Source organism: Prionailurus bengalensis, chromosome X (assembly GCF_016509475.1).
Source record: "Prionailurus bengalensis isolate Pbe53 chromosome X, Fcat_Pben_1.1_paternal_pri, whole genome shotgun sequence".
Taxonomy (NCBI): domain Eukaryota; kingdom Metazoa; phylum Chordata; class Mammalia; order Carnivora; family Felidae; genus Prionailurus; species Prionailurus bengalensis.
This window is the reverse complement of record NC_057361.1, coordinates 39,794,378-39,820,477: the sequence shown is the minus strand read 5'-3', so window position 1 is coordinate 39,820,477 and position 26,100 is coordinate 39,794,378. Positions and strand designations below refer to the sequence as shown.

Genomic DNA, 26,100 nt, shown 5'->3' with positions numbered 1-26,100 from the left:
ACCATGGAGCTGCAGTCCTGCTACTTCTGTGGGGCCCTTCCTAAATGTACCCCTCTCTCAGAAGTGCCTTGCTCTGTGCTCCCTAATTTTTTTAAGCAGTATCTTCACAAGCAAAGATCACGTATTTGGACATATTGACTATTTCCCCATTTATTATGAGCGGCCTGAGAAGTCATCAAATCCCTTTCTCCCCGAGCACGATACCACAGCACCAACTCAGTTCACGACAAATATCAAACAAATATGAAGGCACGAAAAGAACTGGGTAGAGCTCAACGGGTGAGGAAATGTGAAGGCACAAGGTAAATTGTGCTTACATTCTTTTTGATTACAACTTAGCTATGAAGACCTAGAACAGAAAAGTCACAGTGTCGATTCACAGTATTTAAGAACTAAAAACAATAATTCAGGGAGGAAGTTAAGCTCCAATCCACTTCTTACATGGAGCAGATACTTTTTTTCTTTTATTTTTTATTTATTATTTATTTATTATTTATTTATTTATTTATTTATTTTTTACTTTTTTTCTTTTAAAACAGCCTACAAGTCACACGTTCAATGTGTACGGAATGGATCGTTTACCAAAAGAGAATTCAAACAAGGAGAAGAAAGGGGGGAGGTGTAAACATTGCGGTTCAGATTAGAGGCTTCAAAATATGAAAGAGAGTAGTAAAAATAAAATGGAAAATTCAAGCACTCATCGGATGGCATCGGTGGGAACAAGAGCTGACAAAGTAAGTGGGGGTCGGATCTGAGGTACAAAAGGGGATTTTAAAGAAAGAATGAGCTCGTGTGTGTGCCTCTGCATGCTCGGATCAGTTGGTCACTGGGGAGCGCAGCAAGAGAAGTGACTGGGGCATATCAAAGGTAGAAAAGGCCAAGTGCTATGGATGGTGGAGTAAACAGGAGATGAAGAAAACGACTCCAGGCAGAGGAAAGGAATGCCAAGAGAGAACCATTCCTTAAGAACTGGTACAACTCACAGGCCAGGACAAACCGATACCAGGCTTGAGGACCAAAGCAATGATGTGGGTACAGTTTTACAGCAACGACGAGCCTGTGGAAAAAGACCCCCTCTATTTCTGTAACAATATATTCCCCATGCTCTCCTCTGGCCTTTAGTTCGTTCACCTATCCGCTTTTCTTAAATGAAAGTATTCCTCTAAGCTGTGTCCCCAGCTCCTCCCCTTTTCTTTCTCTCAAGGCAAAACCAAACGGCTAGATAGAAGACTCCCCAGTCTGCCAGCTTTAACTTCGCTCTCTGGAGTTCTGCATTTCCTACAGCTTCCGCTAAACAGCTCTATGCAACTATTTTACCGGCTCCTCAAACTTGCCACCGCCCCCAAATGAAGTCCCGTGCCACAGATACATACAAGTGGCTTTTACGCAAGACAGCTATGGGCTTAAATCTTGGCTCTAACCAACTGGGTGACCGTGGGATGCTGAGAGGTATAACTGAGATACAGTCTGGGAAGCACTCTTCTTAGTGCTCAGTGAAGTACCAAACTTCACTTATTAGCTGGCATTATTACTAAAACCATCTAGGATCCAGACTTGAAAACCCAAACTACCTGTGATTCATTCCTCTCTCTTACCATGCAAAAACTTCCTCTATTTACTTCACTGCTAGAAAGATCTGTAGGAAACCCAAATTAGATCCTAGTAGTTAAAAACCCACCAAAAGCTAACAGAATAGACTTAGCGATTGGCACACAATACACAATCCACCAAGAACTTTTACAACTGTAGCTTATTCTACTATTCGCCACACACTTGTCCTCAAGCTCGAATGTACGCCAACTGTTGTTAACACGTACGTAGCAGAGTTGTGCCCTATATCCGTTTAAGATCATGCAAATATCCAGGCCGGAAGAAGTCGGGGGAGGGAGGAGCCAAAGAGGTAGGTGTTGGGGACAGAATGAGAGCAGGGGGAAGAAAAGATGAGCTGGCCCCCTGGGCAGCAGGACTTCCTCTGAGCCTCTCACAGCCCAAGCAGTTTTCCATGCCGAGTATGATCCTAATAGTACAGTAAGGCCCTCCACATAAGCCAACTATTTTGCCTGGTGCTCAAATGAAGAAAAGGGATTTATTCCCTCATGGGAGGAAAATGTGACTATGCTGGACTGAAGGAGATGTAGTAGGTACTCCTTTGTAGATGAACCGAAGCATCTTTCTGCTGGCGCAACAGTTGGGTCTTAAACTGGCTTTAGGTGTTCCTCCTCCGTCCTCTGTCCTCTCCCTGCCTCCAAATCTTTACCCTTCGGACAAATTATCTGCTTCCCAGAGTACACTGACTTTTCTGAGTCTGTGGAGCTGGAAAAGAATCCAGTGGACCTGTTGTCGTATTTCGTTCTTATTTATATGCATTTTTCCTTCAAGACAAGACCTACACCTGATACAGTTAGACAAACACACATACCCTCTGTGCCTAGCCCAGAGCCTTGTGACATAGTCAGCAAATATTCATTAAACAAAGTACAAATGAAAGAAAGCGAACAATGCTGGCTGGGGAAAAGTACATTTGTAGCAACAGCTGAACGACTATGGTTTAAGAGGGACGTTTCTGAAGCAAAATTTAGGGGTCTGAATTTATGGTGAACATTTACAATCAGTGTAATGACAAAAGGAGCTTGCTAATCACATCTCATGACAACTCAAGCTGGGAGCAGAATTCTTAATATAACGAGGGACACAATCACGATTCAAATGATTGAACATTTTGTAGCGCAGAGTAAAACGAGAGTCAAATGAGTATGTAAGTGCACTCAGGTTAAAAAAAATAAGGTAGGTAGGAGGAAAAACAGTATCGCGGGTAATTTTGAGTTGGAAACCAGCCAAATTGGTGTGTATCCAATTTCAACACAATTTTAAAACAAAGATGATACAAGGGTGGATACTCAACATTTCCAACGTTAAGAGGGATAATGATAAACTGGAAGGAGTTTAGAAGGATGACAAAGATGATGGGGGCGGAGGGACGGACATGACAGAAGTGAGAGATGTTTAAATTAACGTGGGCCAGGTAGGAAGAACAGGATATGACAATGATCTTTCCTTGATTCCTGTCAGATACAATGAGATAAAAGGACAGACAAGTCCTCACACCCCACCACCAATTACATTTATAGAGTACGGTCCCCAAGATCCAACTTTTTAAAAGGATTTGTACATCACTTGCTACGATTTGGGTTTCATTACCTCGTGTCTCTCCTACTACTTCTGCCCAGGGCTAAATAAAATACTCCAAGTGATAAAGGACTGTATCGTAAGATAATCCAGAGGCGTGTTACCTTGGCCACACTATTTCTGTGTGAATGAAATTTTGGACTTAGGTTTGAAAGCATTTTATTAAGGCAGGATTACTTTTAAATGACAGTATTTTGAAAACAACATATGGTGACCAAATTAATATAGCTGCAGGAGAAATATTTAATGTAAGTACTACGTTAACAAAGACGAAAACTTATTTTGTATCAGTGAGTATAAAGCAGTGTATTCCAAAGTGAGTTTTTGAGATCAATCCCTTAAAAGATACTGGTCAAACAAATAAGTTTGGGAAATACAATACATTATAGAACCCTCTTCCTTCCCCAGTCACAAAACACACCAGCACTTACAGTCTCTACAACAGTTTACAAAAACTAATAAGAGAATAAAGGACTTGTAACTTTATCTAATCCATCTTTTTCTGTATTTCTTTGACCAGAATCCCCCACCTTTCCAGGGTAGGGTCAGCAGTGGTAGAAAATACAGTTTAGGGAGACACTGCTATATAGCACTGTTTGAAAATAATACTTCTGAAAATATCTGCAAAATAGCTAGGACAGAAACTGACAATAAATGAGAAGCTTACTAAGGATATACATATTCAAACAACTTGCATTAGGTGTTTAAAGCAGCTAAGAAAAGGGACAATTAAAGATGGATGATTTCATTAAAACAATTAAAAACTTGCTGTTTTAGTTAAATCCCTATATTAAATGCTAATTTTTCTGTACCAGCAAATTATTTTGTGATGCCATTCTCTCCCCGTGATACTAAGGGCAGTCTTTCAATATTAAAACTCAAGTTCTCCTAGGAACCAGGTGGTTCACAGGGTAGTGGGGAAGCACTGGTCTGTGAATCTACAGGTTTAGAACCTTCCGTGTCCCTTCATTTCTCTTCGCACCATAGTGTCCTGACTATTTGGAAGGGAAGAAAACTTTTACTGTGTGGATTCTCATATTACATTTTACTAGACTTCTGGACCATTTTGTTGTGATGTCAACAGAATTCGATGGGGGGGGGGGGAAGTACTGAATAGTTAACACTCCCCAAAAAGAGAGGGACTACAGCAGTTTTAGAAAGCACTTACTTAATCATTTCAAAAAGCTTTGGATCTGAGACCTTGATATTTCGTGCCATATTCCAGGAAAGATGAACCATGGGTACTATTGACTTCACACTTTGCAATTTGTTCCATTCGTACCGTTCCACTGCCAATTTATACTGGCAGGCTAGGAAAAAAAAAACAGTTATAAAGCAACCCAAAGTACCAAAAGATATGAAGTTACCATTATCACCTCCTCAGATGATATCATCAATACCAATTCTGAAAACCTCAAAACATTACAAAAATAATTTTTATGTTTCTTTGATAATTATGGTCATAACAATAGTAGGGAACACACAAAGAGTGCTTACTGTAACTATGTGCCAGGCATTGTGCTGAGCTATTTTTATACATTATCTCATTTAATCTTTATCATCACCTTATTAATTTTATTATTCCCATTATACAGATGAAGAAATTGAGGCCCAGAGAGGTTATATAACTTGCCCAAAGTTGCAAGAGCCAGGTCCTGGTCCTAATCCAGGTCGTTCTAGCTCCAAAGGCCATATTCTCAATCTGAAGTATCTACTGCCTGAAGGCAGGCATAATTCAAACAGATTTTGACATAATAGGGCTATTCATATGATATAACCACATAAAAGAAACATTTCGAAGAATGAATAACCACTCTACTTTGCCTTCTCCCATAAAGGGTTTCCTTTATAAAACAAAATCAAGCACTCTAAAAATTACGAAAAGTATATCTTCCTTGTATATAAAGACATAAATTTATTATTTGCTGAGATCTATGGTCTTGGATTTCTACCTACTAACTTGAATTCAATTTCTTGTACTACAAATAAAAATTCTACTCAAGGAGATACAACTTTTCCTCCAATTTCTAGTGAGTTATATTCCAAGAAAAAAAAATAAACCTATCAGATACAGTCTTTTATAAATTAAACTGTTTTGTGGTTTTTTTTAGCATATTCTTTAAAATACCTGTAAGTGGACCAACATTCCAAGCAATGTTGTTGCACCAGCCAATAGCCTGAACCCAATGAACAGTGCCTGCATTTATCCAGACCAAATCTCCAGGTCGCTGAATAAACCTATACACTGGAACATTTGCTTCATAAAGGTCTTCAAGGTTAGGCCACCAAGAACCCATTAGGAAATTCAAATTATTTCTGAAATAAGAAAAAAATAATGCGAATGGATCAAACACTTTAATAAACTACTTAATAAGACTGGAAAACAAGGTCAAAAGTTATTAAAATATGCTCTTTTGGCATTGCACTGAAACATAATTGCCCGTGGAAGAAGAACTACTCTATGAAAAGTGAGTGAAATTACAGTTAAGTACTGACAACTTCTCCAATGATCAGTACTACGACCTCAAGCTGATTTTTCCAAGATCCAAATGAAATCCAAAACTCCTTTTAAGTAACACATACACGAACCTTTCCTTTCCTTTTTCCTTTCCTTTCCTTTCACTAAAAGCTATCTGACTGAAACCTTCTTCCTGGAGTACCAAGAAATCTCTAAAACGTAAAGGGAAGGTACATGTAAGTATTAGGAACTTCCATTTCGGAGGGAAGGTGGAAAACAGAACGGTCTCTACTGCTGTTTTGAATCCTAAGTAGGAAAGGGGGACAGGGTGTCAGCCTCTACCGTTCTGAAGACTGCTTACCTAAAACTAGGCAGCTGAAACCAACGGCATAAAAAATGAACAATCACACACATGCACAAATAACCATCATCACTGCCACCACCACCAGTACACTTTGGAAACACTCTACAGACCCTAGCAGCGAGCTTTGACTTAAAAATCTGGCTTCTTTTTCTGCCTTGTCAAGATACAATGTGAAGTATTTTTTAAACTATATAGTGGGGCGCCTGGGTGGCGCAGTCGGTTAAGCATCCGACTTCAGCCAGGTCACGATCTCGCGGTCCGTGAGTTCGAGCCCTGCGTCAGGCTCTGGGCTGATGGCTCAGAGCCTGGAGCCTTTTCCGATTCTGTGTCTCCCTCTCTCTCTGCCCCTCCCCTGCTCATGCTCTGTCTCTCTCTGTCCCAAAAATAAATAAACGTTGAAAAAAAAATTTTTTTAAACTATATAGCAAACTTTTCCTACAGAAGAATTTTATAAAATTAAATTGGCTATATTTGGGGGAAGGAAAAAGTTGCAGAATGGAAATGTTCCTTTCCTTAAGATCTAAGAAACAGTCTTCACTGTATTTGTATGTCCTGCGCCGAAGGATAAAGTGTACTTTGAAATTATTCTCACTGGTTTAAAATTAATTTTTTGTCTAGATCAAGGGCTGGCAAACCAGGGCCCGTGGGCCAAATCCAGCCTGCCTATTTTTGTAAATATAAATTTTATTAGAACACAGCCATGCCCATTCACTGGCGTATTATTATGTGTGATTGTCTATTTACTGCAGTGACACAGTTGTGACAGAGACCATATAACCTGTAAAGCCTAAAATATTTATTATCTGGCTCTCTGTGGAAAAATCTCACCAACCTCTGATGTAGATGGAATGTCTGCCTTATTTTTTTCCTTGAAAAAAATGCAAGGCTGCTCTTCAAAGTCTAGAACAGACTGCCAATGGTAGCCTAACTGCAAGGGATATGGATTGGCTTACTGTCTGTGATAAGGCTAAGTAGATACACAGTCCAGAAAAACTTGCCTATGAAGCAAAATATGATTACAAACACAAATCCTGTTCCCACTTCACCCATGTGTTGCCATCATAAAATTGGAGAAAACGTTCTATCCAAAAGCAAGCAAAAAAAACGCCCCCAAAAAACAAAAAATTAAAGTTACTCAAAAAAGCATCCTTTTTATCATATATTCAAGTGAATGGTTATTTCAAGACAGATATTGTTTAACGTCATAACACAAGCTACAGACACGGTCAATATCAGTCAGTATCAAAAGCAACAATCCTTCTGTGAAACAAAATTACACTCAAATGCTGAAGGAGCAAGTGCTGTTTCTGCAGCTTAAATTTACCTAGCCCATCATACCTTGATATTTTCATTATCCCCAAGTTCACACTTTTTAGACATGATCTGTCTCTTCCAATTATCTTTGTTCCCAGGTTACCTCCCCATTTAGAGAAGGGGGAAAAAAAAAACCCAAATTCTAAATCCTAAAGATTGTAAATCCCTACTCAGAAAAATAATGAATAAGGATCAGTGCACTGTAGCTGTAATAATATACCACTATCTCACAGTTTAAGAAATACAAATCTTTCTAGAGCGCGATGGAGATTTATTTCCTACACAGCACTGCTCTTTCTCTGCTACTACCAGATTGCTGGTCCATAAAAGTAAGCACAGATTAAAGTAGATCAGGTAATTTCATCAGAGCATCTGAAACTTTAAAATTTCACATCTTTGGATTTCTTATCAGAAAGGAAATCTGTATGTTAAATAGCAGAAACAGTGAAGGGTAGTTATCTTTTGCTTGTATATAAGGACATTTGGGACTAATGTGGGGTTCTGGGTAACTATATTTACACTTCTTACTAAATCAAGACATTTACGGCAAAGATCCTGTAACCCAGGATCTTTGTAAAAAAATTACAAGTTAGTATGTGGAGTATGTGTGTAATTAGTTTTCAAAGTCTCTCATAATGTAAATGTTTTGGGTGGTTCCCCCATTATCTTCTTGGGGTGGGGAGAATAACACCAAATGTATATATAATTTATGCTTTTAACCATAATAATTTTTCAATGTTATTACTAACTGAAAATATCAGGTACTTACACAATGGAGTACTTTCAAAAAAACAAACAAACAAACAAAGGAGAGAGTAAGTTTCCATTTAGACAAATAATCAAGTTTAAACCAATGAGAATAATTCCAAGGTACCCTTTAACACAAGATAAAAGGAAGCCTATTTCTAGGAGCTTAAGGAAAGGAATACTTCCACTATGTGAGTTCCTTCAATTATAGAAAACAAAATCTGATGCAGTTGATTACATTTTATAAAATTCTTCATAGGAAAAGTTGCCAATATAGTTTTAAAAAGAACTGACATCATAGTGATAGGGCAAAGAGTAGGATGTTAAAGCTTGAGTTATTAATAACCTATAACAAAGGTGCTCAATCACAGAATTCCTTCTACTTCTAAAACCACTTATAGTAAAATAATTTCTCTTGAAATACAGACCTCCCACATGAGCCTGTATTTCGCATCAATTGTTTAATTAACCTAATAAACAACTCAACCTTCCTATCCTCTAAATTCAAGACTGTTACTATTGCATGGAGTGCTTTCAGATCATCTTTCTTAAAGTATTCTCAGTAATACAAAATAATAGGTTTGGAATCAAATCAATTTAAATGAATTTTTTGCTGAACGGTAAGCTGGTTACATACATTAGGATATCCAGTAAGTCGTCCTTTACAATTACTGTTTTTAAATAATTATGTTTAAAGAAAATTTAGTTTGGAAACCTACTTTTCACAGAAGTCATTCAAAACACCCCAGTAACCTTCTGGGACAACAAACCATTCACAGTCACCTGGACCAATATTTATGTTAACTGAACAGAAGTTGTTATTTTCTTGGTGGCCTGAAATGTGAAAAGAAAAACAGTAATTAGCATACTACAAATTCTATAGAAAAATAGGTCTTTAGAAATGAGACCTCAGAAATGTTCAGCAAAGAACGTTCTAGTGGTATTCAGGTGTCTGTCATTATTTTTGTGTCAAGTCTAGTTTTAGAGCAGAGTTTGGTCAACTCCTAACTTATTTAGTAAGAGCTTCTGCAGAGGGCAGCCTAAATCATTATTAAAAGCGCTAGAGCCAGGCTCCTAAGCTTATGAACCTGGGCAAGTTGCTAAACCTTTCTGACTCAGTTTCCTTACATTTAAGATTAGATAATAACAATTCCAATAAATCATTCTGTTGTTTTGAGGATCAGTGAAAGAATGACCGCTTCGAACAGCACCGAATACATGTAAGTAGCAGTAGCTATTATTGATATCGTTACCACTTCTTTGTGAACTAATCCCCATTTCTCATGAGTAGTATTTGGACATCAGTAAAAGAGGCAAGAAATCCGGTTTTCAAATATAGCTGTGGGAGTACCATCAACAAAAATAATGGAGCAGGTAACTCTGGGGAACTTTCCAGAAACACGTAAAACAAAACAAAACAAAACAAAACAAAACAAAACAAAACAACCTAGTAAAAACTGCCAGAAGCAAACTTACCAGAACTCTGGGTGATACTCCAAGGTTTACAGCAACCAAGTGAATGGATGGATGACCAGAAGAAAGAGAACTTAAAACCCAGTAGGAGATGTCACTTTAACTTACCTTATTCCCACCCACATCACTAGTGTGTCAGTAGACTTAAAAATGGTGGTCTTGTGTTAACTGTGTGAGTGTTCCTGGTTCTGGAGGGAGCAGAGTGGATCCTGCTCCCAAAGAATTAGTTTTTCTGTTTTGACCTGACTGGAGTTTCCCAAAAAGACTGACACAAGGAGCTTCACTCTATCAGGGCAAGTGGTTCAGTGAAGGTTCTCCCCAAAACACTGAAAGACCAATGAACAAGCTGATGCTACCAGGGGCAAAAAAACAAAACAAAAAACACCCCAAAGAAACCAACAGCTGGGGCAAACAACAGACATACCAAAGGCCTAAAAGAAAGGCTGGAGAGTGAGATTTGCGGGGGGAATAAGGACTTTGAAGTTCCTGTGAATACTGGAGAATTTAGAAAGCGACATGCATACCCAGAGCAGGGAGCATGTTCAGGAAAACAAACAAACAAACACCTAAGACAATAAATTTTAACTTCTTGCTAATCTTTAGGCTCAGTGCAAGCGAGGAGGTAAAGGCTACAAGTACAATTGTAAGCAGCATGGCTAAGTGTAGAAGGAATGATTGAACACAGAGGCGATCTGCAAAGACCTGGAGAATTATTTTTTTCTTTCCTTCCTGTCCAGGTTTTCCATTCTTCTTTCCTTTTGTGCATAAAGCATTGAAGGAAATCTCTCTCAGGTCACTGGTTAACCGCTGAGATAATGGAAAAGAGACTTCAGTATCCAAGCACACCAAGGAATATAGTCTTTGTGAAAATACTGTGGAAAAGTCACTGAACAAACTGTAGCTCACAACAAGCAAGAAACCCTGGATGTAACTGCCGCACGATAATATTCAATATGTCAAAATATCAGCACCGTGCTATGCCAAAGGGAGAGAGACTTCGGGGACCACATCCAACAGAGAACAGAGTCTTTTTTTTTTTGGGGGGGGGGGGTAAATTCTCAAAGTCAGTTTTCAACAAAAACAAATAAACAAGAAAAGTATGGCCCAGTCACAGGGGGGAAAAAAGAAGAAGAAATTAACAAATTTATTCCTGAAAAAGCATGGACATTGGATTTACTAGCCAAACACTTTAAATCAACTGTCTTAAATACACTTAAAGAGCTCTAAGAAACCATGAACAAGAACCACAAGAAACAAGGAGAATAATGTCTTACTTAACAAATTGAGGTTATTAATAAGGAGACAGAAATTACGATAAAATTTTGAAGCTACAAAATACAACCAAAATTAAAAATTCACTAGTGGGTTTCAAACAGCACATTTGAGCAGGTTAAATAAAGAATCAGCAAACTTGTGGAAAGATCAAATGAAGCCAACCATTTTGAGAAGAAAGAAAACAAAATGAAGAAAAATTAACGGAGCCTAAGAGACCATCAAATACACTAACATATGCACTGTGGGAGTCCCAGAAGAAAAGGACAGTAAGAATATATAAAAAATGGTCAAAAACGTCCCAAATTTGACAGAAGACATGCAACTATACATCAAAGATGCTAAAGAAACCCCGAAGTAGAAAAAACTCAAAAGAGATCCACACAAAGACACATTACAAACTACAGAAACCCAAAGAGAATTTTGAAAGCAGGAAAAAAGAAGTGGTTTGTCACATACATGGGATTATCAATAAAATTAACAGCTGATTTCATATCAGAAACCATGGAGGCCAGAAAGCAATGAGGTAACACATTTAAACTGCTGAAAGAAAGAAAAAACATGAACCAGGAATTTCGTATCTGACAAAACTATTCTTCAAAAATGAAGGAGAAACCAAGACATTCTCAGATAAATACAAGCAGAAGGAGTTTGTCACTAGCCAATCTACCATAGAAGAAAATTTATGAAGAAAATTCAGAAGAGGCTGAATTTTCAGGCTGAGTTGAAACAACACTACACAGTAATTCACAGCCCTATGATGAAGAGATAAAGATCTACAGTAAAGCTAACTGCCTAAGTTGGAAGATGCACACTTTCCGATTTTGAAACATACCCTCAAAGCTACAATAATCAAATCAGTGTGATATTGGCATAAAGACAGAGATAGAAATCAACGGAAGAGCATCAAGATTCCAGAAAGAAATGCATACATATGTGGTCAACTGATTCTCAACAAGGGTCTTAATAAGACCATCCTACAGAGAAAAGAATAGTCTTTCCAACAAATGTGCTGGAACAACGGGATAGCTGTGTAATTTGGACCCTTAGAGTTCATACCATATACACAAATTAACTTCATATGGATCAAACATCTAAATATAAGAGCTGGAATTATAAAAATCTAAGAAAAAAAACAGGGGTTAAAACTTTACGACCTTGGGTTCAGCCGTGGTTTTTTACATAGAACACCAAAAGCACAAGGAACCAAACAAAAAATGGATAAGCTGAACGTCATCAAAATTAAAACCTTCTGTGCATCAAAGAACACTATCAAGAGAATGAACCAACAACTCACAGGATGGGAGGAAATATATGCAAATCATATACCTGATAAGGGATTAATATTCAGAATATAAGCTCCTACTATACTCAACAACACAAGGATAAATGACTGAATTAAAAAATGGGCAAAAGACTTGAGTGGACATTTTTTCAAAGCAGATAATACAAATGGACAGCAAGCACATAAAAATCAAAACCACAGTGAAAAACCACTTCACATCCATTGGGTCGGGCATAAGAAAAAAAATGGAGAATAATCAGTGTTGGTTAGGAAATGGAAAAATTGGAATTCTCACACATTGTTGGCATGAATGTAAAATGGTGCAGTTACTGTGGAAAGCAGTTTGGTAATTCTTCAAAAAGTAAACGTAGAATCACCGTATGACCCAGCAATTTAAATCCTAGGTATATAACCAAAAGAACGGGAAGAAACAGGGATTCTGACAAACGCTTGTACATGAATGTTCATAGAAACACTATTCACAACAGCTATAAAGTGGAAGCAACCCAGATGTCCCTCAACCGATGTAACAGATAAGCGGAACGTCCTATAACCATACAATGGAATATTCGGACATAAGAAGGACTGGTCCATTAATACGATGCAGATGAACCTCAAAACCACGCGAAGTGAAAGAAGCCAGCCACAAAAGGGAACATACTATTTGACTCTGTTAAAACATCCAGAACAGGTAATTCCATAGGGACAGAAAGTAGACTAGAGGTTGCCAGGGGCGGAGGGAAGCAGGGAATGGGAAGTGAATGCTTAATGGGTACGAGGTTTCCTTTTGGGCAGATGACACTGTCTTGGAACTACACAGAGGTGATGGCTACACAGCACAGTAAATATACAATACGCCAGCTGCAACTGAACTGCATACTTTAAAAGGATTAGTTTGGCCGTGTGATTTTCACCTCAATGAAGAAAACTGTAGGTGCTCTCACCACACTCTTTCACATATATATTATATAGCACAATGTGGAGATGGTAGTCTTAATACCTATAAATGATCTCTCGCCATGGGCAGGTGGCTGGAATTGTCCATGGTATGGACTCCAAAATAAAATTTAGCACTAATTATAATTAGAGATGCTGAGATTCCACCGTCAGACTCAAAATCTTTTGGGGGCAAGCCTGAGAGCATCTCTATAGTTTAGAACATACGTGACTGATCATAAAGTCCACCGAAGCAGGGAACACTTATATTTATCTATGTAACTCCAGGAACAAAGTGTCTACCCCATAAAGTATCAGAATAATTTTTTATTTTTTTTTTAACGTTTATTCATTTTTGAGAAAAAGAGAGAGAGCAAGCGAGTGAGCTAGCGAGCCAGGGAGGGGCAGAGAAAGAGGGGGACAGAGGATCTGAAGCAGGCTCTGTACTGACAGCAGAGCCCGAGCCCAATATGGGGCTCGAACTCATGAACCATGAGATCATGACCTGAGCCCAAGTCAGATGCTTACCAGACAAATCACTCAGGCACCCCTAGAATAATTTTTTAAAAATTGAACTGAGCTAATGAAACTATACATTTCTTCTAAGACCGAGCTAATACAGTAACCACCTAAATGTGGTTAATATAAACTGAGATGTGCAAAAACTGTAAACTACACACTGGATTTCAAAGACTTAATATGAAAAAAACATGAAAAAATCCCAGGAACTTCTACACTGACTACATGTTGAAATGATATCTGGATATACCAGGTTAAAATTATTTTCATCTATTTTGTTTTACATTGGTATGACTATAAAATTTTAAATGACATATGACTTGCACTATATTGTCACACTTCTGAAAAACTAATGCCTTATAATATAGAAACCAACAAAAAACTCAAAACAGTTCAGACACAAGTGACAAAGAAGTGATCAAGTTTGCTTTCCCCCTTGATTTGTAATGAAAAACTGCGTTCTTTTTGAGTTGAGGTTATTTGTATAAAATAATGTGGAAAATTTCCACTGAAATGAATCTTAACCCAATCCAATAACTACATACATAAGAAAAACAAACTCTAGAGAGTTCAAATAACTTGCCCAGTATTTACATCAGTGTCTAAATGACAAAATGGGGAGCATATAGGTCTTTGCCATTTATTCCACAGCTGTTCCAACTTTACCCAACTATGAATAAAATATCACAGAACTGGGCTTCCAATGGCCTGAGGAAAACAACTATTACAACCTAGTAGTTCTAATCCTGGCTGTACAGTAGAATCCTATGGGAAACTTTTTTTTTTTTTTTTTTTAATACTGATGCTTGGATCCCAAACTTCAGAGGTTAATCAATTATTTTTACACTGGGAAGGGGGCCTGGGTGGTTCAGTCGGTTAAGCGTCCAACTTCGGCTCAGGTCATGATCTCACGGTTCCTGAGTTCAAGCTCCACACTGGGCTCTGTGCTGACAGCTCAGAGCCTGGAGCCTGCTTTGGATTCTGTGTCTCTCTCTGTCCCTCGTCTGCTCACGCTCTCTAGCTCTCTCTCAAAATAAATAAACATTAAACAAAAAAAAATTTTTTATAAAAGCTTACCTTACACCAGGAGATTCTAATGAGCAGTCGGAACTCAGAACCACTACTAAGAAGCAAGCATAGGCCTATTTTGAAACAATTTTTTAGCTACAATTGAATAAGCAGATGACAAAGGAGAAAGCAATCTGGTTTTCAAACCATGGCTGCTTTGAGTACCAAAAAGAAACGCCTGATGGTGATACGCAGCCCATAGGCATTGGTATATAGGTGAACTTGTTATCGCCAGTATCTGCCGGAATTGTTACATATTTTAAACATCAATCTGAAATCTTATGTCAATCCAAGGGAGCACAAAGAAGATGGTATTATTACTGTCGGACAGAATTTTAAGTTTAAAGCCAATGTAATGCATTTAACAAATGAGGGAAAAGACCCACAGAAGGAAATGTGACTTGCCAAAAGTGACAAGGCTAGTTAATGGAAAGTCCAGACCGGACACCAGGGGGAGTCTAGTAATGTCTTCACATCAAATGTTTTGTGTGAGCTGTGTGCTGCAACCCAATTAGAGAATTACAACTTATACTTTATTTAAATGAAACAGAATGGAACAGACTAGGATATGTATTATTTTATGAAGCTGTTCTTGTATACACGTATGTGCACAGTCATAATATAAAATGTATTTCTTAGTGTGATCATGGCAAAAAAAAAAAAAAGTTTAGAAAAAACGGTATCCCATCATCACTCTGCAGTAGACAGGATCATTAACAGTCTCTAAGCCACAGGGACTTGCCTAGGAGTGCTCCAAAGACCCCTTTCCAGATGAAACTGCTATTGTTTTGGGACGATTGTAATAAAAAATGATAAAACAAAGGGGAAAAAAATCTAATAAAAGTCAAACCTTAACAACAGGGGTAATCCTTCCAGTCTCATTCACTGTAAATGAAAAGAATCTCGTTCTCTTTTGCATGTTTCGTATTTTGGCTAATTCTGTTTCTCCAATGTGGGAGATACGTTAGTTCATAAATGTTACCTGGTGTTCTGCTTCCTGGAACTTTCATGTATAGTTGAACTGTGTTCATGCCCAGTATGGTATGACCAACGTGGCTTAGAAGATTTCCTGCTGATACGACACGCACAAAGGCAGGAAGTTTAGTCAGCTCATGTAGCTGCAACTTCCACCTGCAATAAAATAACAGATCAAGAGTGAAACTCTGCTACAAGTATTTGTGGACGTTAGCCATTTCTTCAAAAACTTTGTGTCGCAATCAGAAAAACAATGAAATCTAGAAATACTGTCCTTTTGCACAGGAAACACTCAAATGCTTAATTTTCCAATTTTTCCAAAGAAACCATACTGATGAAAAGCAGCATAAAAATTACCGAGTAAATGCAAGAAAAAAAAAACTCACTTATTTTTGTAATTGTATAATTCTATTCTATAAAATGATTATATACTATTAATCATAAAATACAACTTTATGACTGTGTAATTAGCATAGAATCAGGGTCCTGATGAAAATCTGTACAAGAGTTTTAAGCTGAAGAAAATAACTTAACTGCCAAACCTAGCAAAAATAGTTTATCTAAAACTTGTGTATTAACTTAGAAAGATGACAAGGAACAGAAGAGAAAACTGTAGGCAATTCTGTGTCTTGCAGAGGATACCTCTTTGCATCGGTTCACAAAAATACTAGTACTTACTTTTTGTCATCAGACAGGTCAATGTTGGTCCCAAACTTTATGGTTTTAAAGGGTCCTTTCCTCCTCCTACCAGAACTTAAAAAAAAGAGAGAGACAATATTAGAGGCATGCCTTTTAAACAGAAATACTAAGTGGACAGTACAAATGACTTACTTATCTGAAGATGTAGATTCACTGTCTGAGTGGTCTTTATGGTGACTTCTTTTCTCATTTTCTTCCTATAGATTAAGCACAACACATTCTAGCTTAGTATTCTACAACCAGCTATCCTTTCCCATCATACAACTGAAAAGTTCACATCTAGATGATGGTTTGGAAGCTAAATTTCTATAGGCCTCTTTCACATGAAAATTTCTTCAAAGACCACACATTAAATAAAACCCAGGAAAAGTCAACACTCACCAGCATGGTATCCAACCTCCTCAGCCACAAAGTTATGTTAAGAGTTGTTTCTTAATAATATTCTTCTATACGGGAAAAAACTATAGATTCTCATTCTTGCCCCATTTTTGAGAGGAGAGAATTTTTTTTTAGAGAAGCCTAAGAAGTATCCATCTTGATGATAAATTTCCTAAACTAGCAGAGGTGTGCGTGCATGTGTGTAGCTATGTGTGTATAAGGGTGAAGGGTAAGACGCTCTTGATTTGATAACGGGCAAATGGAAGAAGTTCTCCCTGGGTTAAATCTTTCCTTCTGCAAATGAATTATAGACGAATGATAACACACTTACAACTTTAGTAAGGAAAATAAGTACTATGTAAATACAGGTGCTTTTCAATGCAAATATTACAATTCTTTACAATTTGGGGTCATAGATATGGTATCTCTTAACACTGCCCTATGATTTAAGTTGGCGAGGGGAGGTGGGGGACGCCTGGCTGGTTCAGTAGGTTAAGTGTCCAACTTTGGCTCAGGTTATGATCTCACGGCTTGTGGGTTTGAGTCCCACATTTGGCTCTGTGCTGACAGCACAGAGGTGTCTCCCCCTCTCTCTGCCCCTCCCCTGCTCACACTCTGTCTCTCTCTCTCTCTCTCTCTCTCAAAAATAAACATTAAAAAAAAAAAAAAAAGACAATACTTGGTACATTTTGGCCTCCCTCCCTTTAAATGAATGTATGGTTCCTAAACATTTGTCAGATTTTTCACAGGTAATGGTCCATGCCTCAAAAGCACACAAAAAGGCATCTTTTCTTTGGTTATAGATCCCACGCCATATAAATACTCTGCCTCTTATTATCTTTGCTTTTCAACTCCTCCAAATTTTCCTTTGGTGATCTCTGAATCGTATTATTTATCCTATTCTGAACATAATACTACCACATAGCTGAAGTATCTCAGAAGTCTGAACTAGAGATTTATATGGACAATTAATTTCTCTGTTAGGACACAGAGAATGGCAGTGAGAAAGAAAAACAAATACACAATTCACAGGTACAAATGTTGCCTTCACTGAAAATGTGAAACTCAGGACAGAATTTTAAACAGATAAGCAAATGTAATGAATTACAAATTAAAGACTTCCAGGCACGTATTAGGTTTCAGCTGTAGGATATGTACAAAACAACTTAGTACAGACAAGTGTCTAAGTAATACACTTAATAAACTCATTTTTTGTGGAGATCTTATCTTCACTTTGTGGGAGAATGCACAAAGTCCTCATTGTAGCGCTAAAGGATTTTAGTAATGGTTCACTGCTGAAAGGCCTGAGTCTTTGAATAATAATCCTCTGATTATTTTTCCGTTTTGTTTTTTAATTTTCTGAGCCTGGGTGGCTCAGTCGGTTAAGCGTCCACCTTCAGCGTAGGTCGTGATCTCTCCGCTCCCAAGTCCGAGCCCCCATCGGGCTCTGTATTGGCAGCTCAGAGCCTGGAGCCTGTTTCAGATTCTGTGTCTCCCTCGCTCTCTCCGCCCCTTGCTCACTCACACTCTCTCTCAAAAATAAACATTAAAAAAAAATTTTTTTTTAATTTTCTATATATTTTGAAATAATTTATCCTCTCCCTCCGGTTTCTCTCTCAGACTAAGACTGGTGAGAATAACACTAATGTTTCCTGGAGGAGTTATCCATCAGATGATACTAACCTGGTAGAGGAGAAAAATGGGGAGGCACAAGACTAGGAACTTTGCAAGCACAAAGCAATCTTGAGACTCCCTTTAGCCTCTGATATCAGCGGTTCTCAATGAGGGGGAATTTTATCCTCCGAGGGACATCCGGCAAGTCGGGAGACATTTTTGACTGTCATAACTGGGGTAGAAGGTAAGGGGCATGCTACAGGCATCTAGTGGGGAGAGGTCAGGGATGCTCCCAAGCATCCTACAATACGCAGGACAGCCCCCCACAACAATGTATTATCCAACCCAAAATGTTAATAATGCCAAGATTAAAAAACCTTGCCCTCAAAAGAAACATCCCAGGGATGAGGTAGACCTCTCACTAGACAGTAACATTTATTTATCAACCCACAGGCTTGCTTAGACTTTCCTAAGAGCAAAGTGGATAGCACTTACAAGGTATTTTATAGAACTATAAACTAATGAGATGCTTACAAAAGAAACGTGCCCTTTCAAAATAAAATAATATAAAACATGAAAATAAACTATTCTTCAAAATAAAATAATCTTCAGGGACGAAACACTTACCCTCAATGATTCCTGGAAGGAGGAGGCCTGGTACTGCGCATACTTAGCAATTGTAGTATGAGATCGATTACTTTCACAATGCCAGATTTTCTTCGTTCCAGTAGGATCCCAGTTTTCATCTGCCGGCTGCAACAACTGTGTCCTCACTTCCACCATATGCTCATTGTTCGCTTCCACCAACGTTTTGGTAGAGAAAAGTCCCAGGTCTTCATAAATAAATGAATGTAGTTAATAAAAGAAAATTACATTTGGAATAATAGATTGAGAGTGCTTTTATTAAGAAAAGAGGAAAACGTGTGACAGCATTCCATCCGGTTCCCATGAAAACCAACCAGGGCCTCTGCACGCCGTGAGCTTCGTGCCAGGTTTACGCGAGCACACAATGAAGCCCGGGACCTAATAATCATCATGCCGCCTTGTGCAGAGGCGGACTCAGGGGGCCAGGCACCGAGGTTTCACTTATCTGATTTCTTCAGGTGCAAGGAACTAGCAAGGGGACTACAGCACTGATCTGTAGCATCACATTTTATCTACATTTCATATTAAAAATTATTTCATTAGATAACTTCATCACCATTATAATTATGTAATCAGACCAAAATAAAAGCTAAATTCAAAAAGCACCAGGAAATCACCAGGAACTGGCATCATCACTGTATCTTCATACGATAGATTAAAGAACTGATACACTAACACACACACCCAGGAAAAGAGTAAAACGAAAATGTGAAAACGGAAAAAATCAACAGAAATAAGTTTCTGTCAGTGCTTTACAAGTTATAGATAGCAAAAGAAATTTTAAAAAGTTTCCTTTTTCTTATTTAAAGCTTACCCAACTTTAGAGCTCCGGCAAGGCCACGTATTACTGTAACAGGGTTGTTTGGATTTGTACAAAATTGGTGTAATGGAGGAAAGAAAGCATCACGTTTATTTTCCAACTGTAAAATTAAAACATATGGTTAGATCTCTTGAAAACAGACCTTTTATGTAAATATTAGGCCAAATTCATAGTTTTTATTTACTGCAATTTCAATAATGTACCCTGTAATTTCTATTTTATATTTTGCAGCATTTTATCACTGTCTTTTGATCCTAACTGTAATTAGATAGTGACCGCATACATTTCTTTTGTCCATTGTATCTTGAAGAAAATACATGGGAAGAAATAAAATTGCAACTTCAAAATCAAAGTGCTTTAAAATATTTTTTGACTTTAAAAGGAAGAGAATCCTTTCACATGCTACAAAGTGGATGAACCTTGAAGACATTATACGTTCAGTGAAACTAAGGCAGTCACAAAAAGAAAAACTGTGTATGATATTACTTATGTGAGGTATCTAAAGTAGTCCAATGTATAGAAATATAGTGGTGGCTACCAGGGGCTAAGAAGACCAGGAAAAAGGGAGTTGCTACTTAATGGGTTTAGAATTTCAAATTTGCAAAATGAAAAAGTTCTGGAGAAGTGCTTTGCAACAATGAGATTATTACTTAACGCTACTGAATTGTATACTTAAAAATGGTTAAGATGGTAAATTTTATGTGGGCTTTTTCATCATAAAAAGAGAAAAGAAAACCACAAAGAAGTGGGGTTTTTTTCCCCCTCTCAGACTTCAGTTTGAAAGGTTTATTACACGTCTATCCCCATGCTTCCCTTACATTCTGAAGGATCAATAAATATGGGTTGGAGGAAAAACTAACAGGGTTTAACATCTGCCTCTAGAGGGCAAAGACAGGGCCAAATCCCCCAACACAAACTTTGCAGTTTGAAACTGTTTTCATTTGGGGTAAAAGTGGGAGGATGGAAGGAAATGGGGGAGGAGGACCTACTTGGGAGAAACAGAAGAGTTGCTTTGACTGAACTTTTATCAACTTCCTACATCAGATGTCTGAATGTCCTTAAAGTAAAACTTAACATCAGGTTTTAAATAATCTATCAAACTTTTTAAAAATGACATACCTATTATCACATTTTATGTTCTCAAATGCCTTTTTTGAAGGTAACTAAAGCTGCATAAAGCAGAATGAATGTTAAGGTTCAAGCAACTGGTAGAACACGGATTTAAACCCCAGCTTAAATTACACTTTTAGGCAGGTTTGGCCTAATTGGGGGTGGGGGGGCAGGAAGAAGTATTTCTCACTACTTTAATGTAATCGTGGGAATAGTTCAGAAGGTATGTTTTACATGCTATTATGAAGTCTTTGTGAATATATCTTTTCTCCCCCCAAAATATTCAAGCTACTGCCAATAATTTTAATGTTTCCTAAAGGGCATCCATATTAATTTAAAGCAAGATCTTATGAAAGACAGGTAGATGCAAACACTGGTTTGATTTATTTCTAGTCAGTCAATTCAGACTCACATAAATACTAGGTGTAGGTGGATTCAACTTGTCCTTTGGCAAGGGAGGGTATGGTGACGATGGTGGTCTTGGAGGCGGACATTTATCCAATAAAATGCTACTGTTAGATAAGCCATTTTTACCTAGATTCCTTAAAAAAAGAAGAAGGGAGAATAAATCAGCTGTACATTTATTTAGAAAACAGAAAAAAAACATTCCTGAATTAAGTCCTAATTAAGTTACTGGGTAGTTGCACAAATCCATGAGATTTGGATCTATCAGAAAAAACACTCAGAGCAATGTAATTAATTTCAGCAAATACTTAGCTTGATTCCTGTATTTCCATTGAAGAAAAACAATAGACAAGATACTACAACACATGAGTTACTGATGACATCCCTTATTTTGCTCATAATTTTCCAATTTATGTTCTTCACCTAAAGAACCAACACGAACTCTAATTTCCTCTCCACCATCTTCTACCATCAGATTCTTTCCATTAAATGTGAAAACAATAACTTGACCAAAAAGGTCTAGATAATAGTTAAAAAAAAAAAAAAAGAATGTTATCTCTCTTCCTATGTCTCATCTCAGCAATTATCACCAGAATATCTTTGTGATAATCTGCAAACCTGAAATGATCTCTTCTTTTTTGCCTCTCAAATCTGTAAAGAATTTTCTGTGTAACTCCTTGGCTACTAAAATTCAGCAAGATTCCAAATGAGGCATATAGTTGCTATCCATTCTCTGATACTCTATATAATCATTACTTACTAGTAGCTGGGGTTTCTTTTCCTTAAATGAATTAAAGTACCACATTTGGTAAGTTATAAATTGTTAAAATATGGTAGAATCACTTCCAAAATATAATTCTTTTAGTGTTAAAATTTTTTTTTCCTATTTCTTAAAGTTTCTGCTCAACTCGAAAATCAGCAAGATGCAATTCTGAGCTTACAATTCATTCCAGGTTAACTTCACCCAGTTATTACAAGTTCAAAAATTATCAATGCATTATAAAATAGCAAGTATCCTTAAAACATTAAAGTTTTAGTTAAGAATTCAGAAATTGTAATTATGGTGGGGAGTTAAACTTAGTATTTACTTATTGAAGAAGGAATTAGCAATTTTTCATTGCAAATTGTAGAATACAGGTTGAAACAAAATTAATTTTCTGTATGTTGCTATGTTTTTGCCAAAGAGAAAAAACCTTACAAATCAGCCTGTTTTGGTTGGCCTTAATGAACACAAAGGCTTGAAATTCCACTGCTACAAACTTTTGAGATGTTACACACACTAAACAGCATTACAGATGTCACTTTCTGAATTTCCTCTCCTATAAGTCCAAGTAAAAACAAAACGGTTCATGGCAGGCTTCAAAGGAATAATGACTAAAGTTTAAAATCACTGATTTTTTTTGCAGTATGTGAAATAGTTATTATTAAAAATTATTAAATATTATTATTTTAATATATTATTAAAATATATTGAGTGAAATATTGTTAAGTTATTATTAAAAGTTATTAATAAAAGTTATTATTAAAAGAAATTTTAGGTTCAACTAACAATTCAGGTTAAAGGTTAAATAAATGAATATTCTACCCACAACATCTTTCATCAAACCACGAGTGGCCTGTACATTTAAAGATAGCCACGATACATTTAAACTTTTAAATTTAGGTATAAAATCAGTACTAATTTTGAACTCCATGGAAGTAGAAAATAGGTGGTTAACACTGGTAAAGAAACAATTCAAGTATTACCATTAAATCAATGCAAAATAGACCTCCACTTATGATACACATATAAATAATTTTCATGCTGAACTGCATATCTGCCAGTCTTTCACCTTGAGATGTAAACAAAATATGACTCCGAATACACAAAATTTGTTTCCTAGAGCAGGAGATGGGTGTACCGTCAAGTTCACGACTAATATTTTAAGGAACTGGAAGATTTGGACCAAGAATTAAAACTGCACCAGTAAAGAGTATCTCATGCTAATTAAACATGGCACCAAAATTTAAGCTTCTACAACATTCTGGGCATTGAGAGATGAGACTAGAAAACGGGGTTTGATAGATGAGCAGAATTCTGCCTCCATCATTTCTACAGTTCTGTAACAAAAGAAAAAAGGGAAATGGGAAAGTAAAATAATGTAAAATGCAGCTGCTTTCATTTTTAAAATAGAAGAGAAAAAGGTGAGACATGACTACAGGAGCTGATGTTGAGTCAACCATCGAATGGTGCAATTATAATTTTAAATCATAAAGGCAGCAAAGGTATTGTAGGCGCGCCTTTTGATGTATGGTTCTGGCCACTGTAACACTATGATGGACCAAACAAGACTCAGATTAAAAATAACCAACACTTTAAAAAATAACTATACATGTGAAAATAACAGGGTAGTCAGAATAAACCATGTTATCAAATTGTATCTAGCAGTTTCTTACTGTACTGCAAACACTGACTCCCTGCTTTCTTGAGGTCAAGTCTGAAACAAATAGGAATTTCCCTGAAGGAACTGATGTAGGTGGTTGTCTATACAGTGACTATCAGCCTTTTCCACTGAAAATACACTTCTCAGTCCTAACGCCAAGGACAGAACTGTGCATAACAGGAAAAGTTTTTATCTTCTCAACATATAAGCGTCCAACACTGTTTACAATATTTCAAAGCGAGGGCAACGAAAATGTAATACAACAATGCAAAGTGGAGAAAGGCACTGAAGAAAGAATTATTATCCCATTTTAAACCCTTTTCTCGCTTTTTGAAACCTTCCCCAAGCCCAGTAGAGAAGGAAACAATGAGTCGTTGCCCAATTCTTTAAAATCCTGGCTTAAATTTGGTTCGAGATTTACCCATATCATTTGGTAGATAAACGAAGATGTGCTCTGTGAGTAAACCAATCTACGCTTTTATTATCTCTGGTTATGGAGCTCCTCGACCGGAGACATCAGCTCTCTTGCTCCCAAGTCACTTTCCCCTTCTCAATTCTGGATTCCTGCCCAGTGCAGGATACCACCAACAGAACAGAAGCGGCAAGCCTGATGCCTATCACTTGCCATCTCGACTTTTCTCTAAAGATCTGCATCTCTAATTTATCAGAGCGTTTTTGGTTTCTTCGTGAATAAGCCGAGGCCTATAGTGACCTGAAATAACCCAAGCAACCCCAGGGGTCTACAGTGTTTTGATGTTATCTAGCCACCTCCCAAGTTTATCTACGTACGCATAGGTATACATAAGCACACATACGTGCACATATATAAAACATGAAGTCTCTGTAAAAAAGCAAAATTACCTTTTAAGAGTCAAAAGCTAAAAATAAAACTGTAAGAATGAACTTAAAAATTCTGAAGTACACGTTCACATGTACCTGAAAGCTGAGACAGAAGATTGTAGTCTTTAACATACAAGAAACACAATCACACCTAGGTACCCACAGCATAAGACTTTATTAATAATGAAAACTTATGGTAACTGCTACCATACACCGTTCATAGCTTGCACCTCCGCGCAACTCCTTCTGCCAACACTCCTCCGCAACACCCTTAGGTCCCGTATCGTGCGTGCTAGTTTTGGACCTTTAAATTTTGCCCGATTTTCTAGCAACTGTCCTAAGATTACAGAGAGTGGAAGAGCGAGGAAGACCCTGCTCCGGCAGAGTGGTGGCAGTGGCATCTAGAAAACAGGACAGAGGCCCCGACGGCCGAGTGGAGAGCAGGGAGAAGGCAGTACACATTGGCAGCGAGCCGAGGTACTGTGTCAAAGGAGAACCCAGGATGGCATTTGATCTGGACATTAAAGCCCACCTACTTTCTTTAGGCCCATAGTTAAGTGAACGACGGTGTAACGGCTAGACAAAAAGACTAACATAAAAACTTTAAATCAAATTTTAGAAATTCAGGAATCTCACTCTATGCTTTAGAAGGATCTGGTCTGATTTAGAGATCATCCAATGTGGTTTTAAGTTACAGACATGAAAAAAAACCTTGTAAAGGTAGCTGAGGTTAATTACGGTAGTTGCCACATTGTAGGCCGCTAGGGAAAATGCTGCCAACAACGTGGACCCGACAGACAACACAAAGAAAATAATAAAATATGAGCAAGATGTAATTTTTGCTTCAGTCTATGTCAGAATAATTAAAGATAACAGCTGAATAGTTAAAAACAACCGACCAAAATGAAAAGCAATGAAAAATAAAACACAGACCGAAAGGTATTTTAGACATTCAAACTCAAATAGTCTGTAAAGAAAAAGAACTATGGAGTATTTACAGTAGCGGAGTTCCGATATCGCTTAGTTAATAACTGTTACATGCAAAATTAACTCTGCTCCTTTCTCCATTGCTTCCACCCCAGGCTCCTCCCAAGCAGCAAACTACATAGAATAACATTTAATTTCATATTCCTCATCAGTGACAAAAATTTAATGGTGGGTCAATGATACCTTCTAATAAATAGTAGACTATAATATATATCATATCCGGTAGGATATAATAAATAGAAAACTGTAGTAAATGTAAATAGTAGGAAGGCCTGCACTCTTTTAGACTCCCATAAATAAGACATATATAAGCACGAGGAGCTGCATGAAGAGATTATTCTAAAGATGTTAAGTGAGAACGGTTTTGAACTTTAAAATGCATTTAAAAAGGTATATTAAAACGTCAACGTGGACAAACTGGAAATAATGTATGTACTTTTTATGTATAAGATGGTTATTTTCTATACTCTTTCCATTATAGTTCACAACAAAAAAAGTTCTTTCTAAAATCTACCATATCGCTGCTCAAACTTACAATTTAATGTACTAAAAAATATCGCAGAATTCTTTCTGGTGTTTGTA

The 26,100-nt window shown here is 37.3% G+C and overlaps 1 protein-coding gene across 8 annotated transcripts in view; it reads right to left on the bottom strand.

The window, feature by feature from the left end:
• Positions 1-26,100, bottom strand: part of KDM6A (lysine demethylase 6A) — a 207,304-nt gene that overhangs the window by 14,274 nt on the left and 166,930 nt on the right. For all 8 annotated transcript variants that reach the window (XM_043570230.1, XM_043570232.1, XM_043570227.1 and 5 more), the window contains 9 exons: positions 21,276-21,405; positions 19,748-19,853; positions 18,916-19,121; positions 16,429-16,493; positions 16,276-16,350; positions 15,605-15,753; positions 8,789-8,903; positions 5,315-5,502; positions 4,355-4,496 (listed from right to left, as the gene is read on the bottom strand). In XM_043570230.1, coding sequence (XP_043426165.1) covers positions 4,355-4,496; positions 5,315-5,502; positions 8,789-8,903; positions 15,605-15,753; positions 16,276-16,350; positions 16,429-16,493; positions 18,916-19,121; positions 19,748-19,853; positions 21,276-21,405 — 1,176 coding nt within the window. The remainder of the gene's footprint in view (positions 1-4,354; positions 4,497-5,314; positions 5,503-8,788; positions 8,904-15,604; positions 15,754-16,275; positions 16,351-16,428; positions 16,494-18,915; positions 19,122-19,747; positions 19,854-21,275; positions 21,406-26,100) is intronic.